This window comes from Pelecanus crispus, chromosome 15 (assembly GCF_030463565.1).
Source record: "Pelecanus crispus isolate bPelCri1 chromosome 15, bPelCri1.pri, whole genome shotgun sequence".
NCBI lineage: Eukaryota > Metazoa > Chordata > Aves > Pelecaniformes > Pelecanidae > Pelecanus > Pelecanus crispus.
In genome coordinates this window covers 2355970-2374178 of record NC_134657.1, presented here as the reverse complement: position 1 = coordinate 2374178, position 18209 = coordinate 2355970, and the positions used below count along the sequence as shown (strand labels likewise).

The window sequence follows — 18209 nt, the reverse complement described above, 5'->3', positions numbered from 1 at the left end:
CCGTACCTCTTCATGTGTTTTGGACTCATTTTGAAACACTCATCTGGCTTATTTTGTTCTGTGTCTGTACAAATTTTGCAATAATGTGGGCTTTTGAAGGCTTAAGGTAAGTTGGTAGAGCTCCTTGAACTTATTTGGGGCTTCTCGTTAGGTTAATATCGATGTGCTGTGGTAATGCTCCCTTCCGCCACTGGTCTTGTCAAACCTCAGCTCGGTGGTGATGGCCCCGTTGGCGCTTTGAGATGCATTTAAGGTTTCCACGGCAAGTCGTGTTTGGTGAAAAGCTGCTTTTATTTCAGTTGGTTGTGAAGGGACGATGTTAGGAGGTGTCCTGCTGCCGGGTTGCCTCGTACTAGAGGTGTAAAAGCAAGGGGCTGTTGCTGAATGCTGTAAATCATTCCCAAAAATACATTATAACCTTAGCAAAATCCAAATTTTGTGATATATGTTCTGCCTAACCAAAGCTCCCTGTGAAGCAGCAGAATTTATTGCTCTCACCTTTACCAACTGCACAGTCTGTCAGCAAGTGACACATTTCAACGGGCAAAAGATCATCTCTGGTTTCCTGAGTGATTTCAGGTTTTCAGGATAAAAAGCAGCTCATAAATGTAAAAATCTTGCTGTTAAGTCGGGGTGACTGCGGGAAGAAACTGTCCATCCCAAAACTAATTACATCAGGCAATCCATGATGCGTATTAATCGTTACGGCTGGCTTTTTGTCGTGCCGGAGAGCCTGCAGTGGTGCGAGTGATTTATCCGCACCTGAAGGATCACGAGCGCCTTGGGTGCAGGTATCCTCACGGTGAGCTTCCAGGGGAGGGGGCCGAGCGTGTACGGGGTATCAAGCCTATTAAAAAAAAAAAAAGCATAGTTCTGCAAAAGTCAAACATTTCGGTGACCCTCTGGTTTTTCTTGTCACCGGTATCAGATGCGAATCGGATCCTTTTGCCAGCACATGAAGGCGTCTGCCCCAAACACCTTAAACAAGAAAACCAAATAGCAGCTACTTCTGTACCATTGTTGTCGCATCCATTCTGCAATTATTTAGTTCAATTCCTCTGTTGAGCAGCCACCTTTAATCTGTCCTGTTGAATGCATGCTCTTCCTGTATTTGTTTTTAGGCCGGCTGTTTTCTTTCCCCGTCACAACTGCTGCTGGGGACGCCTGCAAATCTCCTGGACCTTCAGGTTTCGGAGCAGCGGTGACCCATTCCGCAGACACGGATGCGCGTTGCGGCTCGGGAGGGGACGAGTGGGACGCTTTAGCCTGCTCTGAACCCGAGTCTTGGATGCTGTGAAATCCTGAGGTTTCATAATACGTGATAATACGTGGTTTGCCGTGCGCTCGTGCTCGGTATGATGCCAGGCTGTGCTGCTCAGTGGGAAAGGGGTGCTCGCTGGGGTGGCAGGAGCGCTCTCGTTTGGGATGTTAACGAAGGGAGATCTTGGGCTGCTGGGGGAAGCTGAGTTTTTGTTTAAGAGGTAGGGATGAATTTGAAATTAGCACAATTTCCCTGAATTTTTATTTGCTTATTGACATAATGTGGATTTCACTTCCTTTTTTTTTTTTTTTTTTTTTTTTGTCTTCTCTTTCTTAGTATTTAATACCTAGTATTTTTAAGCCTCACAAAACAGCTAGACTTAAGATACGGCATAGAGGATAGAAAAATAACCCTTGCTTTTCTCAGCGGTGATGCATCCCTAACTTGCGGTGCTTTTGCTCCTCGGTGCATTGCCTTTTTCATTAGCTGGGGAATAAAAAAAAATCCTATTAAAAAAAAAGGAAGGCAAATCCTCAAAAGGTGTGGAAACAGCAGCAAATCCTCATCCAGCCTGCTGGGTGGGTCAAACTCTAGCTCTCGGGAAATCTCTTTTAAATGGAATTGCTGGGTTGTATTTTCCTGTAGGTGGCTCAGTTGCTTGCGAGGTCTGCTTGGTGGTGTTGCTGGTGCCGTTTGCAACCCCTCGCGCCGCGGTGCCTGGGTTTTCCCTGTGGCTTTAGCCCTATTTCTTTGTCCTTTAAAGCCATGGTGTCGGAGGGGACGCAGAGCAGTCCTTCCTGTTTTATAATAATAGGCTTGCGATCGCCGCCACCCTACGGGCTGTTTTGCACGCTCGTATCGCCAAAGAGGAAAGTATTTATCCTTCCCTTCCCATCTGCTTTACCTGCTGAAGGGTTTAAAGGAATCCTCTGTTGCTCACTTTAAATGACTCTGCTCTTTGCTGGGAGATGGTTGGGCTTTTCCCACGCCAAGATGCCGGCTTACGGGAGAAATGTGTTTAGCAGAAGCTTTAGCGCCGGGAAAAGAGCTCTCCCGGCGCTCGCTGCCAACACCACATTGACAGTGAATAAAAGAGACACTGTCTAGACTGCCAGTCACTGAGCTAATGACGGCTCCGCGGGATTTTGAGCGATGAGAAGCCACACTGCCTCAAAGTCAGTCCCGCCTTGAAGCCGCCGTTTGCCAGGCTCTGGCGATGCCCTTTGCCGACGCGCGCGTCTCATGCTCGTGGACCCTTAGGCACCGTTCTTCTCTCCATCTGCGTTGCACGGCGTGACGAGGGGGTACGTAGTCTTATATTTGCAGAGAACGATGGGTGTTTGCCCTCCCTAGTTTATACCTCCTGCTAAAAAACCCCAGCGATGAATTCAGGCGCGTTCTGAATTGACACGCTCGAGCCTTCTGTACGGGCGTCAAGGCAAGCGCTTATGCTCTGTGCTGGCTTTTCATAAATCTTACTCTTTTCCATCACCCTTTTATGTCTTGATTAGCGTATCTTTGTTTCCAGCTCGCCCATCAAAAATAGAACAGAGCTCTTAGAATCATAGAATCATTTAGGTTGGAAAAGACCTTTAAGACCATCCAGTCCAACCATTAACCTATACTACCAAGTCCACACTAAACCAATCAAGGGTAGACTAGACTAAACCAAGTCCCGAAGTGCCACATCTACCCGTTTTTTGAACACTTTTGAACACTTAATCTTGGTGCTATTCATCTTAACTCAGGAGAGGAGGTGGCCTAATATCTTCAACGCAGGTCAGGGAGCCAGAAACCTTCAGTATTGTAATCCCGGTGCTGTTGAAGGCTTGCTTGACCTCGGCTTCTTGGTGCTTTTTGTTCCTTTACCTACAAAATGGGGTTAATTACCGCTGTGGCGCTTACGAGCCAGGCGCTGGGACACCCATCGATGCTGCGCTTTTGTAAGGTGTAAAGGTGTTTAAGGTTGCGTTGGGCAGGTACGTGCTATGTGGCCAGAGGGTTTTCTGGCCGTGTGTGTGTATATATTGCTGTAAACTCCTTTGTAAACACTATTGAGAGGGAGAAAATATTTTCTATATTGTTGCAATTGCTGTTTAGCAAACAGATCTGCCTTTAAATTCTCTTTGGTGCGATCCAGCCCTGCTCCTGGGCAATATTAGCTAGATGGTTAACTCTGTAGTTGGCAGCTTTCATCAAAGGCTTTGCACTGGGAATTACACAAACTAGTTTGGAGGTGGCATACAAATTTATTTGATGTGATTAGGCGAGTGGACATCGCAAAAACACGCTTTTAGTGTGTTAGACACACAATACTTGTTACGACTGAGCAGCTCATCTGCTAGGAGTTAAGACTGGGAGGAGAGCATTATTTGCAGTGCTCGTACGCTGATAATGTCCGTGCCGAGATGGTATTAGATATCTTGGTACCCTGCTTGCTAACAAAGATAAAAACATTGCATCAGTGAGCTGCTGCAAAGTCAGCAGTCTGCCTGAAAGCTGTGGATATCGATTTAAATTAAACCTTGGCTACCGAGCCTGCACTAATACATGGCTTTTTCCAGTGCATCCTTCTGGTTTTTGGTCTGAAAGTCAGTACCCTTGAGCTCCTCTTCAAATCAAATGTCTCGGGGCTGCTCATGACTTATATTTCTTAGTCAATAGAGGAACGTTGCGGTTTGTGAATCTCGACTGCAAAATAGCTCTGCTCTATTGCAAACACTGAATTCTTCCCCACCCCTCCCGCTTCACGTGCGTGTGCTAAGCCAAGGACCGCGTCTCGGGGGGGAAGCAGAGGCTCGAATGTGAGCGCTTGCATGACAAGCTGCTCTGCTGGTAAACCCTGACCTTGACCTAGCGTTTGCTTAACTTCATTTTCCTGAGTGCTAAAACTTCGTTCTTCGTTCCCACAACGAAACATTAAGCCTGAATTTTGCAGCAGCGTTGGAAACCTAAATCTTGACTGGTTGTCCTGCTGCTTAAAGCAACAAGAGGTTGTCTGATTTACGTGGACAGCATTGCGGTGTGGGTGTTAATGCCGATTATTTAAGTCTCTTGAAGTGCTGGTAGTTTCTGAAGGAAGTTGCGTGGAGCAGTGCGTGTCTGTCTCTTGATGGGCTTTCGCCAGGGTTGGTTTTTTTGGAAACAAGGCTTATGCGGTTTGCTTTCCCTCTCATGATAATTCCTGATCCTGTTGCCCCTGTCTACTTGACTCAACGAACGGATAAAGGTCTCGAAGATCCTGAGTTCCCCTGAGTTTCACAGGATGGGAAAGGAGAGACCCTGCTGAAGGCAAGAAAGCTCCAAATGCTGGAGACCCGAGGAGCTAGGTGGGAGGAAGAAGGTCCGACTCCCCCCCGTGCGATTGCAGCAGGCAGCAGCAGCTCGCCCGCCAGCGATGCATCGGTAGGAAATGACATTTTGCTGCTTCCCGAGCTGCCTGTTTTGCTGGCTGAGCTGGAGGAGGTGGATGTGATCCAGGGCTTTCCCGGCCAAGGAAGTCGTGTGCCGGGTCGGACTCTGACACTTGCTGCGGGTTGCTTTCCTGTGGCAGTGTTTGCTTGACACGTGGGCACCTCGGGGACTGCGGTTTCCTCCGTGTGGGCAGCAGTTTAGTGGGAATTGTGCTGGGAGCAGCTGTTTGGATTCATCGGGTTACGCCATGCAAAGAAAGGAGTTTATTTTAAAAAAATAAATAAATAATCGCAACCACACAGAATAAGCATCTCACGCAGTCTGTTAAAAAATCAGGAATGAAGTCACCCAGCATGTTTGGGTACCTCCTAGTTTCATTAGCAAACCCTTCTTCAGGATGTTTCCATGCTTTACATCTAATTATTTTGCCTGCGTAGGTTTTCTGGGCTGTTTGGACGTAGAAATGGGCATTGGGCTGTATGGAAATGTAAATACAGAAACGGTGTTTCTGAGTTGTGTTTTCAGACTTAGTTTTCATACAGTCAAAACTAGACTGGTTTTTGGATCAGTAGCATGTGTTTTCCTTGTGGTTCAGCTGTAAATTTGCCTTCGTTTGCCCGAAACCTTTATACAGATTAACCAATTTTAGTGGCTTTGGTAGGTTTAAGAGATGTCCATAGAAACTAAGCAGTGCTGTGTCATTTTTACAGGCTTAATTAATTTAACTGCAGCTTTCCAACTGCTGCCCATGAGCTCCAGACCTGCTGCGCTATCTTAACGAAGGAGGGAGGTGACAATTATTTCCAGGATCTGCCGTTGTGTGTTCGCTTGGTGTTATCGAGCAGGAGTTCTTGCTGATGAATCATCGCAGGCAGGTTTGGATAGGTACAGAAAATCACATCGGATGTTTCCATCTAGACAGCCGCTCTGCAAACTGTTTATCCTCCGACGGCGTATGTTACAACAGGAGAAGCATCTGCGGATTTTCTTGTAAAATCCTCTATTTTTCAAGTCTCAAAGCCTTTTATTTGCTTGTTTAGGGATCATTCTTTTCTGGCTAGCATGCGGTTTTGCCTTCATTTTGAAATGAATCATGATTATTTGTTTTGCTAGAAAAAGCTCAGGCAAGAATAATTTTAATTAGCGGCTTGCAGGGAGCCGGTAGAGGGAGCGTGTGAGCCCGAAATACTGCTTATTTACATCCTTACAAAATTTAGGGTGATTTCAGTCAAGGGGATGGATCGCAAGAGCAAACCTAGATACAGCCCAGCCAATTATTGCACCCGAGCAGAACAGTTTGCAAAATGGGCCAAATTTGGGTCTGAGTTACTGGAATGACCCTTTCTGTGTTCGGAGAACCCCAGCCAGGCTTGATACTCAGACTTGTTAATTTTCGGCTTGGTTGGAAGGATGTAACGTCGTTGAGCGGTTGCTGAGATTTTGGAGTTGGAGGCGTGCACGTGGAGGCTTGGAATTTTTGTCAGGGAAACCCGTAGAGCGTGGTGCCCCGTGTATAGAAGCCTGGCCCACCCAGATCACCTTTTTAGCCTGAGGATAAATGTATTTAATGCCCAGTGTGATTAAACTGGGGGCTTGCTGGCCAACAGCATGTGTGTGAGCTCAAGCAGTAAAACAGACTTATTTACAAATAAGTAAAACAGCTTCTTCTGTGGTGTTAGTGCTTATCAAGCCAGGTTTCGACGGGTTTTAAACAACTTTAGCTGTTTTAAGGGTAATAACACTGTCAAAAGAAACTAGAAAGTCTCCAAATCCCATTTCTTACGGATGCGTTTGGGCGGGTTTTGGTGGATGCTGGAGATCTCAGCTTGTTTAGCGGCGTTCTGCAGGGATATCTGGAGATGGTCTTGGTGCCTTCGCTTTTTGGTCTTGTTCTTCATTTGTTAATATTTTATTAAGCTTTTAGGCCAGTCCTGAGGTTTTGTCCTGTTCATTCCATTAACAAATTCGAATGACAGATTTTGCTATCTACACCTGAAGTGTGGTGTCATTAAACTCTGCTATTTCCTCTTGTTCTCATGAACCGTACCCTAATGACGAGTACATAAAACGTGTGCTGCCTAGGTTTGTATTACTATAAGAAACCCAGAATAAACCTCAAATTTTCTTTCTCATTTTCAGTGCTTTAATTTTGTAGGAAGATAGATTAGGCAGAATTTATTTTTAGGTTGCTGTTTGCACAATAAATCTTGCTGCATAATGTTGTATTACTACTTTTTTTTTTTTCTGAAAGCTTAGAATAAAAATGAGCAGGAATTTGGAATAGCTGAGGATCAGCTTGTCATCGTCGGGGTGGGAGGGATTCCCGGTAGCTCTAAACCTTTTTATTACAATAATATCAATTAAAATTCATGTGTAATCATGCTGTTTCATTACAGTATGGTGCAGGTTATATGGCATTGTAAAATGAAGTCACGTAATTTTGAAATTGTCTCTGGAGTCTCTATAAATGTACTGGTTTAACAGGCAAAACACACGGCAGGGAGGTAGTACTGGAAGTTATATATTTGAATTTTCAAACTTGCGGATGGAATTTAGGAAACGTTTATTTTCATGGGTGAAGCTAGGTCTTAAATGAAAGGGAAAAAAAAAAAAAGCACAATTTCCTGTTGAGAGGCAGCTAAAGGGAAAAGCTTTGCTTCAAAGAACTTGTAATTGCCTGTTTTGCAGGGATAAGAAGAAAAGCGTGCTGCAGGTGTCCCCGAGGTCTTGCTCGTTCGTCTGGGCGCAATGCTCGATGGCAGTGCAGACAGGATATTGCTCATCGTTCAGTTTCCCAGAGGCTTTGTTTTCTTTTTTTGACTAAAACCTGCTTTTTTTCCGTTGTTGAACTCGTCTAGCAGTTGATTTTCAAATGGGTCGGCTCTAACTGGTGCAAGTTTTGGAGGACTGGAAACGTTGTCTTATTTAACGGTGTTTATCCCAACCCCGAATCCCTTGGCTTCCACGGACCTTTTGTTCCTTGTGCCATTGCTTTCATAAAATAGCATGCTTCTACCTAGGAAATAGTGCTTTATTTTTCCTCTTACATCACTAGAAAAGGGCTCGGGGCTTCTGTAGGGCAACTGGTAGTAGCAAAAGCCGAACTGGAGGGGAGAAAGCTGCCATTGATTGCACGGCTGCACGAGACAAACAATAAAATATTATGCAAAAATAATCTTTTCCAATACAGACAGGAATTTTTTTTTCCAAGGAAAGCAGCCTAAGACTTACTATTAAATGTGTCTGTCTGATGGAATAGGCACTTTTTTTTTAATCTGGGTAAGAGAATAAGCCTAAAAGGTCTAAATGTCTCCATAAATGCTACCGTGCCGTGCCAGTGGGGCTGTTGACAAGCAGAATAAGCGGTTGCAATGTATGAGGAAGAGTCTGGAGTGGGTTAGAGGCAGTTGCTGTCTTCCACCCCTCAATTAACGCCAAAGCTCCTGATTGCCAAGTGCAATTAATTGTTCTGTTCTGCAGAGTCCCTTTCTCCTTCCAGCCAAAGAAGTCATCCAGCCAGGGCTGGGTCCTTTCACACACCTTTAATTTTTTTTTTTTTTTTTTTTGCCCCTGGGTGAGAACATAGCTTCTACGATTGTGTTTGGGGAGAGAATTTTTTGTGGCATGTGAAAATGAGCATTCCCTTATGACTAATGTGCTCTGACTCAGTACTATTACACGGCCTCTTATTTTCATTCAAGAACTTTCCCTTGGAGGCTTTTTTCCCCTAAAATCTGTTGACTTTTTTTTAAAAAAAAAAAAAAAAAAAGCGCCAGGTCAAAAACCCTGCGGGTCCAAGAGCTTCTTAAAGCAGCCGAGAGTTGCGGAGAAGAGGAGGTAGTTCGGGATGGGAACCGCTGATGCCACCCACGCCTGTAAATTGGGGTCCATGGAACCAGGAGAGATGCCTGCAGGTAGGAAAACCTTCTTGGGTCGAGAGGCATTTTGCAGGAGCAGGCTGCTGGCTGCCTGACGGCGCTACCGGGCTTCGAGAAGCGCTGAAACCCGGTGGTTTCTTTTTGCCTGCATTTAATATTTTTCATCTGTTTGTTCCACTGCAGCGGATAATTACTGTAGCAGAATAAACAGCAGGCTCTTAAATAATTTCAGGAGGAGAGAAAGGGGAAAATTGAAGTGCTCTGAAAGGAGGAAAAGAGTTATAAAATGTTTTGCCAACTGGCAGAGACACAGCTTTTAGGAAGGGCCAGGCAAATTTGATCACCACTGGCAGAGCTCTGTTTCGATTGCCCTTCTAGCATTTCTTTACGTGTTATTTTAAGCAGCTGCGATTCCACCTTGGTAGGGCTTTAGGCTAATTTCTGAATGCCGTAAAACATATTCTGCTGCTGGAATATAAAGGCACTTCTCTGGGACCAGGAGGGCTGTACGGGTGCAAAATATAATATGATGCTTCAAGGGGCTCGTGTTGGCCTTCACAGCGATCGATCCGAGCAGAATGGGGCTCCTGGATCCGTCCCGGCAAGTTAATTGAATTGCATGTACTTTTGGACGAGACATGACTGCTTAAATCCCTTCACTGCGGCTTTTTGAGTGCTCGGAGATTAATTTTAGCCCGTGTACAAACTGAAGCCCAGCTCCATGCAAGCAGAGAGCACCTGGAGAGCCAGGATGAGTGAGAAAGCACCTACTGCATTCCCCCCCAAATGCAAATGGGACAGAAACACTCTGTTCTGCTCTTCAAAAAAACTAGTAAAAACACTGGCACGGGATTTCCTCCCGTGGATCTGCTGAATAATTGCTAATAGGAGCTGGCTGGGATGCTTTAGTCTTACCAATTGCCTGGGTTTCTTCTTCCTTTTTTGATGTCGGAGCAGGGTTACAGGACAGGGCTTTTGCTGCTTTGCAGTCCGGGGGTGGTTATTCCCAGCCCACTGTTCCTGTGCCATAAGAGCAAAATCTGTATCCATGGCAGGTCAAGCTTGAAGGGTTATTTTGACGGCGACTTGTCTTTTGGGAGTTGAGTTTATTGCTAGTCTTGTTTTTCCTTAAGAAAAATAACCCAGCGTGGGTGTGAAAGCTTGGGAGGATGGTTATTTCTTACGCGGGAACATTTAGAAACTGAGGATCTAGCAAAGTAGATACATCTGAATATTTACAATATTATCAAGTGGTCTGGGGAGACCAGACAGCGCTCGGTGCGGCCTCTCCATCCCCAGATCTGCACGAGCATTGAGGCGTCGAGGGGTTTCCCTGCTCCTCCTGCCTTTTTAAAATTGGCCTTAGAGATGCTTTTCTAACCCCCAGGCTGGTTTGCCCCTGTGATTAACTTGCTGTGTTGTGGTGTTCCCAAGCCTGCTCCGGAGGATCGAAATTGGGATTTAATAACTGGAAAAAACCCCTTGCTAGCCGGACATTCGTGCCTGCACTTCTCATCTGACTTCCTCCAGCAGGTTTTGGACATTATTTAAAGGGTAAATAAAAGCTGTTGGGAAACATAATCTTTGCTTTTAAACCTTAATAACACAACAGATGTCTTGTGTGAACCTGTCGAGCCGAGGCTTATGTTCAGTGTTGTCACCCGCAGGTGTTCCATTGTACCTGATCTGGATGCAAATGCACTTCTGTTCGCTTTCCTAGCACGCTTTTAGGGTGTGAAACGCCTTCTGCTCCACCTGGGCAGATGTGCTGCTCTGTTTTCCCGAGCTGTGAGATAGGGACCGACCCTCTTTCCCCCGACCTCCCCGGCTCGAGCGAAACCGCATCCCAAGGTCGGAGTACCGGCAGCCTTTGGCTTCCTGCCATGCTGTGTCAAGATGGAAATCAGCACATAACGCGTGACGATAGATGTTTTTGCTTGGGAAAGACCCAACCCTCTGTTCTTTAGTTATTTTTTTTAGTGCAGCTCTGTTTTTGGTTTGGGTTTGGGTTTTTTTTTTTTCAGTTTTCCATTTTTGATCTTTGGGAATTTGTGCATTATCTGCTGCGTAATGCAGTTTGCTGGCAGCAGCAGCGCTTGTGTCAAAGCATTTGGGTTTCAGCCTTTCTCTGTCATAACATTGACTCTAAGAAGGATTTCCGACATGGGAAAACGTGCGGAGCATCTGTTAAGATGATAACTGTAAGTTTAATTTTGACGTAGTTTCTGCTGCAGATTGACAGCCCCTAGGATTTTCTGAAGCTGCTTCATTGGGGAACCTGACAAAACTGGAGAGTAATGCTGTCAACCGTAATTTTTCTGAGCATGAATTAGTTGTCATGGCAAGCTTTTCTGCTCCGCGTCTCCACCGTCTGCTATTCCCATGGCTCTTTGGCTTGGTGTATGCCGGGATGGGAAAACCCTGCGTTGAGCTGGGGAAGACTGCATCACTGGAAGCTTGTGGCAGCTTATAGAATAGAATTCTATTCTATAAGCTTAGTTTATTCCTGATAGCTAGGTAACTTAAAATTCTTTCCAGCCATTTTTTTCTGCAATACTGAGAGTTTGGTAAAAATAAAATACTCTAGTTTAAGACCAACACGGTGCAAGCTACTTGTATTTAAATATATTGGGCAAGAAGCTGTGTCTTGTCTTTCGTCTTGAGGAGCGGGTTTGCTTCCTGGGCTTGCTGCAGGTGGGATTTGTCCCACGGACTGTGTTGATCTGCATCCCATCGTCCCAGGTGATCTGGGACCTGGGGATGGCTGGGCAGCCTCTGCCTCGTGGAGTTGGGAGAAGCTCAGGCTGAGTGACGTTAAGAGCTGAGAGCTTGTCCTGTTTTGGGTCCTTTTTAGAACCTGCTGTGCTAGGAAAAGATAGGAAGGTGATCTGTGATTGCAGTTCCTGGAAAAGAAAGTCCATGTGGTGTCCTCATGAGCTGTTGTTTTGGTTTGAGCTATCAATGCAGCCACAGAGCGGTTGCATCCCTTGGTCTTCACCCAGTGATGCTGGAAGGGAAAACTATCGCCGTTCTCCCCAAAACAGGTCGGCTGCTTCCTAGGAAATAAGGTCCAGGGATTTATTTTGCAGCAGCGGGCATGGGTTTAACTGCACACCATGCCAACTGGCCAAATGGGAGACAGCCGCTTGTTAAGATGGATTTATTTCACGATGTATTTCTGTCATCGGTATGTTACCTTATACTTAAGATGCTCTGAATAGCTGGAGATACGGTATTTGATATGCCAGCCTTTCATCAGCAGTAAATCCTGTGGGGGTTTTTCTCTTCTCACCTACTGTCAGTAAGCAACTGCGTGCAAGTACTTAATGAAAAAAAAATTAAAAGGGGGGTTGTTAGGGGAGAATGGGATAGGGATTTTTTTCCCCCTCCCCTGCGTGCTGCTGAGAAGTTGCATGGGGTAAAGCAGGCTCGCTGGCAAAACTGGTTTCGCAGAGGAGGAGGGGCTGCAAAGCTGTCGTTTCCATCCTGTCTCGCCTTGGGTTGCTCTCGATTCCGTGGGGATCCCTTTCCCCATCGCTGCCCGGCCCCGCTGTGCAAACCAGCTGGGGCCACCAGCGCGGCAGCGTGATGCCTTCTGCCCGGCGAGGGAGCAGGGCTTCCAGGGGCTGCCGTTCCTCCAGAGAGTTTATATTTTTTCCTCTCTCTGGTACTGTTTGTAGGCAATGATAGGGCTGAGAGATGAAGTGGCCTGGGAAAATGCTGCACCAATAGAGAGCAGCTTGTTCCTAAACCACATGCAGCCTGCTTCACAGCTTTGCAAAAACCACGTCCTCGACTTGGAGTTTGCAGGCGTAGAGCTTGATGACCTTTGGTGTAACGTGCAGGGCTTGCAGATGCATTTCTGATGCTGTTAATTTTCTGTGACCTTAGTGGTTTTTTTTTCCTTTTCCTTTTTCCCCCCTGTGAAGCTGTGAAGTGGAATGCCATGGCCAGTTCCTCGGACAGTGAAGATGATGGTTTCATGGCCGTGGATCCAGAAGACGCTGTGGTCGAAGGGACAATGGAGCAAGATGATGAGCCGCACGCTGAGCTGGAGGTCGAGGAGACCAGACATAACAGATCAATGTTGGAGCTCCCAGAAGAGGTTTTGGAATATATCCTCTCCTTCCTTTCGCCCTATCAGGAGCACAAGACTGCTGCCCTTGTCTGCAAACAGTGGTATCGACTAATCAAAGGTACAAACAGCTGTACTGAGAGTGCATTTTTTTTAATTGCAGGAACACAGATTCATATCCCAGCTGCTCTTTGCTTTGCTTTAGCCTCGCCTGTTGTTTTCCCCTCAAACTCAGAAATTTGCCTTCTGCAAAATGCCGGAAAAATAGCTACAGCCGTTGGGTTGCTTGCTTTGCTGAAAGGATTGCCAATAAAGGCGCAGAATTGAGCCCCTCAGCCTCTTTTGTAGTTTAAAAGAGCGAAACCCCAAAACCTCCATGACAGAGCAGCTCGCTTACGTTGCTTTTAAATGCTCCCTGTGCACTGCTGACGTGCAGCGCTGTTGACCTTGCATTCAGGCTTCCTCTCCACCACACAGCAGTCCCCCGTTGCCAGCGTCCCATGTCTAATGTGGCTGTAATTGTGCTTCGTTTGTGTCTTGCTCAGTAATTAACGTTCCCAAAGCTTACGCTTTCGGCTGGGAACGAAACCACGTCTGGTTCTTACAGCTCTGCTGAAGATAAGAGGTATATAAAATCAACATTAATATAGATCTACATATTCAGACTTCCTGAAAGAGTAGCCCTGAGATACAGATACTTCACTTTGCCTCTGTGCAGCATTAATTCTGAAGCCTTGTGGGGATATTTTAATGCTAGATATAACAAATAGGTAGGTAAAGTTTGGACGAGGATACAAGCAAAGCTATCTGCTTCGGTGTTTTTTTGAATACGTTGGATGATTTCTGTTATGTTTCTGTTGGGGACGTGCGTTTTTGATTGCAAGCTTCATTAAAAAACAGGCAGTTTAAGAGGAGACCACAGTTAAATCTGTAGGAAATGAGGCACGCCGCTGCACGAGGGTAACTTGTTTCTTCTGGAAAGCGCAGAGCGGGCGTCAGGTGAGAAACGCCTTTGGCATGCGTGTGGGGTGATGTCTAATTTGTGGACTTCTCTGCACATGTGAAAGCATTGCTCAGATTCCAGGCATTTTCTGCCTTGCCCAGAGTTTTAACAGGCCGGAGGTTAAAAAAAAAAAAAATAAAAAACCAACACAGCTACTTCAGAAGCGAGCATTGCACAAAATTATTCTTTTTGCATAATTTTGGGTCAGCAGCAGCCCGCACCCATGTCAAAAGGCTTTTCAAGCGTCTGCAGCCCTTGAGTGGCTGCCTGGGCGCACTTTCTCACGCGTGCTTGTTCCTGGAGCAGCCTTAAGAGATGCAAAGGATGCAGCTGGAATGAACAAGCACCTGGTGATTCACCCCAAAAGAGACTGTGGGAAACATCCCTGGAGCGGAGGGGAGGGATGAGCAGCCCCGGGCGTAACGTGGCATTGGAGTGACTTGTCCGAGTCTCAGATCTCAGGGGGGTGAGCGGTGCTGGGCAGCCGTGCATTTTTGCGGCAATTACAGCAAAGAAAGGGAGTGTAATTGCTAACCTGCTCGCCACAAAGCAGTGAGGTCACTTGAGGTAAACGCTTGATTTGTTTTCTTCTGGCTAATTTTTCCTGTTTGTCAGGATACATCTGCTATGAAATCCTATAGTTCGGATTACATTTCCCGCATGACTCTCGGGGACCAGCTGCTTGAGAACCCTGGGCTTCATTTTCTTAAACTTCCTGCTTTATATCCCAGAGTGTGATTTCTTGCTGGAGGTGTTCCTGACACGGGGCTTTCAGTAAGCAAATCCTTGGGAAAAAATCTTGGCAGGTTGTGGCATCCTCAGTGCGAGGGCTGCTGTAGCACAGCGGGTGCCATCGAGCATCTGCTGAGCTGCTGCAGTTGTGAGCCTTCACCGGGCCCTTGTGAGCCTTCACCGGGCCCTTTTCTTTCCGCAGGGAGCAGTCTCTGGCCCCCCTCGGCACAAACACAGACACATGTACTCAATACACAGAATTAATTGCAGCTCTGGGGCAGGCCTGCTCCGCAGAGGAGCTGTTGTCGGCCAAATCCGCACCCTCGCACGGCTAAGAAGGGATATTTTCACCTAAGGCGCACTGACTTTTCTCACCGATGTCTCCTCTCGTATTTATTTTAGATTCCTGTGCAGCAGCCGCATGCGTGCTCTTAAAAATTCATTATTGTATGTTATTTGTCCTCAAAGGTCCATTAAGGGAGGGCAGCTGCTTCTCTGGGGGTGTGACTAGGGGACAGAGGCTGGCGTTGCGGCAGGGGAGGCTGAAGAACAGCTCCGCAAAGGCATCGCACGTGCTTACCTTCCACAAAAGCTTTGCTTTCCCAAGCTAGAGCTGACAGATATCGGAAATGTAGTGAATCCGTTCAGTGAACACTGCTGATTTTCCACATTTGCGGAGTCCCTATTCTTTATTCTCTTTAATCCTCTGAATTTCCACCACTGTATTTATAATCTAAATACAGGGATTCTTCATAATTGCTGTCACGCTGCTTGTGCAACTGTGCAGGCATGGTTTGCTCCTAACATGCTCCAAATTTTGCTGACGTCTTGTTTTTCCCTAGGTGTGGCCCATCAGTGTTATCACGGCTTTATCAAAGCCGTGCAAGAAGGAAATATTCAGTGGGAGAGTCGCACTTACCCCTACCCTGGCACCCCCATCACGCAACGCTTCTCGCACAGTAAGTAGCTGCTGGGAAAGGCTCTGCTCGCCCCTCTTCAGCTCTGATTTGCAGTGGAAAGCTGTAACGAGGGGTTTGCGCTGTGTCACTTGGGATCTAGCAGCACCATACGTGCCTGTCGCTGCGGCAGAGTTTCGACCGGTTGGTGTAACATGCGGCTCTGCCAACGCAAGCGCTTTGCACAAGAATAGGGATTCGGGAGCTGCTTGTCAGTGGTTATTGGCTCGTTGCTCTTAGGAAATGTTAATGGAGCTAGGGTGGGACTTTTGCTTTCTGGTTTTGCAAATTTTACACGCCGGCTTCCTTCCACAGTTCCCCTTCGAGTCTGAGCTTTGTGTCCCCTTCAATAGAAACCTCACTGAGCCACTAGACTCGAGTTCGTTACCATCAAAGCCAATGAGTTTGCATACCTGCAGCACTCGGAGCTGTACGCTGGCTGCTTTTACAGCAGATCACCTTCCACATCTGTGAGTAATACAATTTGGAGGAGGCTGAGTGTGGCTTGCTTCAAAATAAAGTGCAGAGCTGCACGTGAGAAGCATTGAGGTAAGCGTCTTTGCTGATAGAAGGAAGCAATTCGGTCCACAACGCCGCTTAACATATGGGTGAATTTTTTTGCCCTGCTTCCAAGTTTCTGGAGGAGAACAGAAAAAGCATTCCCATTGAGGGAAAGATACTTAAATAAAACTTGTTATTTGGACTGCAATAGCATCAAGCTGCCTCAGCCTGCTCTGCCAGGCGATGTAGTCAAATATGACAAAAATTCAGTCCTTGTGGCTTCGTCAATGGGTCTGAGCCCTCCGGGAGGCGGTTCTTCCAGGGAGGAATTTTCATTTTTCTAAAGGTAAATAAACATGGTGTAAGCCGTGCGATTCCAAGAGCAAGCAAGCATAAAATTTTCCTATTCCCAAGTAACAATTTAGGAAGCAACCGATGCACAGCCTTCTGCCAAGACAAGTCCAGGAGACGCTGCAGGAAGCTCTGGTGAAGTCATTGTGCCCTCCAAAGTTTTCCTTGTCCTCCTAAAGAATAAAAAAGGCACCGTTTATAGCTTGTTTTTAAGTGGCCATCCTAACAAAGTGCTTATTAATGACTTGCAGATTTGCGTGTATTTTCCTCTCAATTTTTGCAGCCTCTTTGCAACTGGTGAGCTTTAAGACTAGCTAGAAATTACCTGAAAAAGGCCCAAATGTTGCACCAAAGACCCCTGTGTGCTCTTTAATTTATTCTCCTGCACGCGGGGGGCTTTCTCTGAGCGTGCCACTGTTATACTTGATCCAAAATGAGTTGTCTCACTAAAGCCACTGCCCTCAGAGCATGTAATCTGTATTAGCCTCGCTATTTGACAGTGTCCTGGCTCTGGTCAGCCCTCGGTCGCTACAGAAGTGTTATTAACGCATTTTATGCGCAGAAAGCTAATCTGGATTAACTTGTTTGCTGACTTAAAACTGATTTTTTTTTTTTTTTAAGCGGTTCTCCAGATCTGTGGTATTTGCTTTCCATACAACAAAGTGTTGCGTGTTTGCGGGTGGATTCCAATAGTAAACTGAAGCTACAAAACATTAAAAGCAAAAAATTCCAACTGAAACTCTAAACTTACGACCTAAAATACTAAGATGCAGTGAGCCGAGGTGAAGTAAGAGCAGGTTTGGGGAAGGAGGGGAGCGAGGGAGGACTCACAACCCCCTTTTTTAGGGGCGAGTGGTTTGCCAGGTTTTGTGGGAAGATGTCATCTACCAGGCACGAGTCATTTGAAGTCAACAGGTGATGGTAGCTGGCATCAAAGAAGTGGCTAGGGCTATCTCTCTTCCAGGATTTATTAGAAATATCCCAGAAGTGCTCACATGGAGCATAAAAGGACGGGCAAAAGAATTTTAAATAGTTAGAGGTCACTATGTCTTCTATCAATTCTGAAGGGAGTAATAGAAAAACTATTTGATAAGGAATAATTAATGGAAGTTACTGTCATCTCGTGGGGAGGGAGCGTTTGGCAAGGTCTTTGATCATACGACAACTGATAACAAACTTTATGGATGAGCTGTAGGTTTTCTAAAGGATTTGACTAAAGCTGCAGAACATCATACAGTATCGATAATGGTATTTTTTTTGAGATCGAAACATACAGGCTTACTGGAAGGAATACTTCATGCATAGGTTTTTGAGCTGAACACCAGGTACGATGTTTGCAGTAGTCATCTAATTCTTTTTTAGCCCTAACGCATGAACCTACAAGTATCATAGCAGGGCGATGACTCATGTGGTTAAATAACTGGCCACAATCAGAAAGCGATGTCAGAAGACGCAGGAATGCAGAAACGGAAAAAGCAGCAGAAGAATGCCAACCGTTGTGCCAGAAATATTGATCCTTTGATGGAAGAGTGACTAATTTTAAATACTGATTATTTTTTTTCCATGCAGTCTGGGGAGCATGGCACCAGCATGATGACTAATTAAAGCAATTCCATGGGTTTACCCTGAGAGGCAAGGGAGAGGTAGAAGCTGGAATGTTGTTTGTTTTACAGGATGGGCTGCTTTTCTACCGGAGCTGCGGCTCTTTATATCACCCGGCTTTGCTCAATATATCGCTGCCTTTTGGCTACACTGAGTCCCTGGATTGCAAGGAGTAGGAGAATAGTGTTTTGGAGAATAAGGAGATAGATGTGGGATATTTTTTTTTTCTTTTTTTTCCCCCAAAGACATGGAGGCAGTTACAGAGCTGACTTTTCTGAGATCTGGAGCGTTTGTATCGTGCCGTAACTTGCGGCGTAGTTGGTGTAAACATCTGTGCCAGCCAGCGGGACCGGGCGCTTTCATCTGCAGCCCTACCTCCTCGGTGCCGCCACCCTGCCAGCTGCCGTGCCAAGCGCGGTTGGGCGCGGAGAGGTTA

At 46.1% G+C, this 18209-nt stretch overlaps 1 protein-coding gene across 1 annotated transcript in view; it reads left to right on the top strand.

Moving 5' to 3' along the window:
- Nucleotides 1-1301: 1301 nt before the first annotated feature.
- FBXO42 (F-box protein 42) overlaps nt 1302-18209 on the top strand; it is a 45053-nt gene continuing 28145 nt past the window's right edge. Inside the window, exons 1-3 of the mRNA XM_075721490.1 lie at nt 1302-1353; nt 12483-12749; nt 15206-15322. Of these exons, the coding sequence (XP_075577605.1) occupies nt 12500-12749; nt 15206-15322 (367 nt within the window). The 5' untranslated portion in view covers nt 1302-1353; nt 12483-12499. The remainder of the gene's footprint in view (nt 1354-12482; nt 12750-15205; nt 15323-18209) is intronic.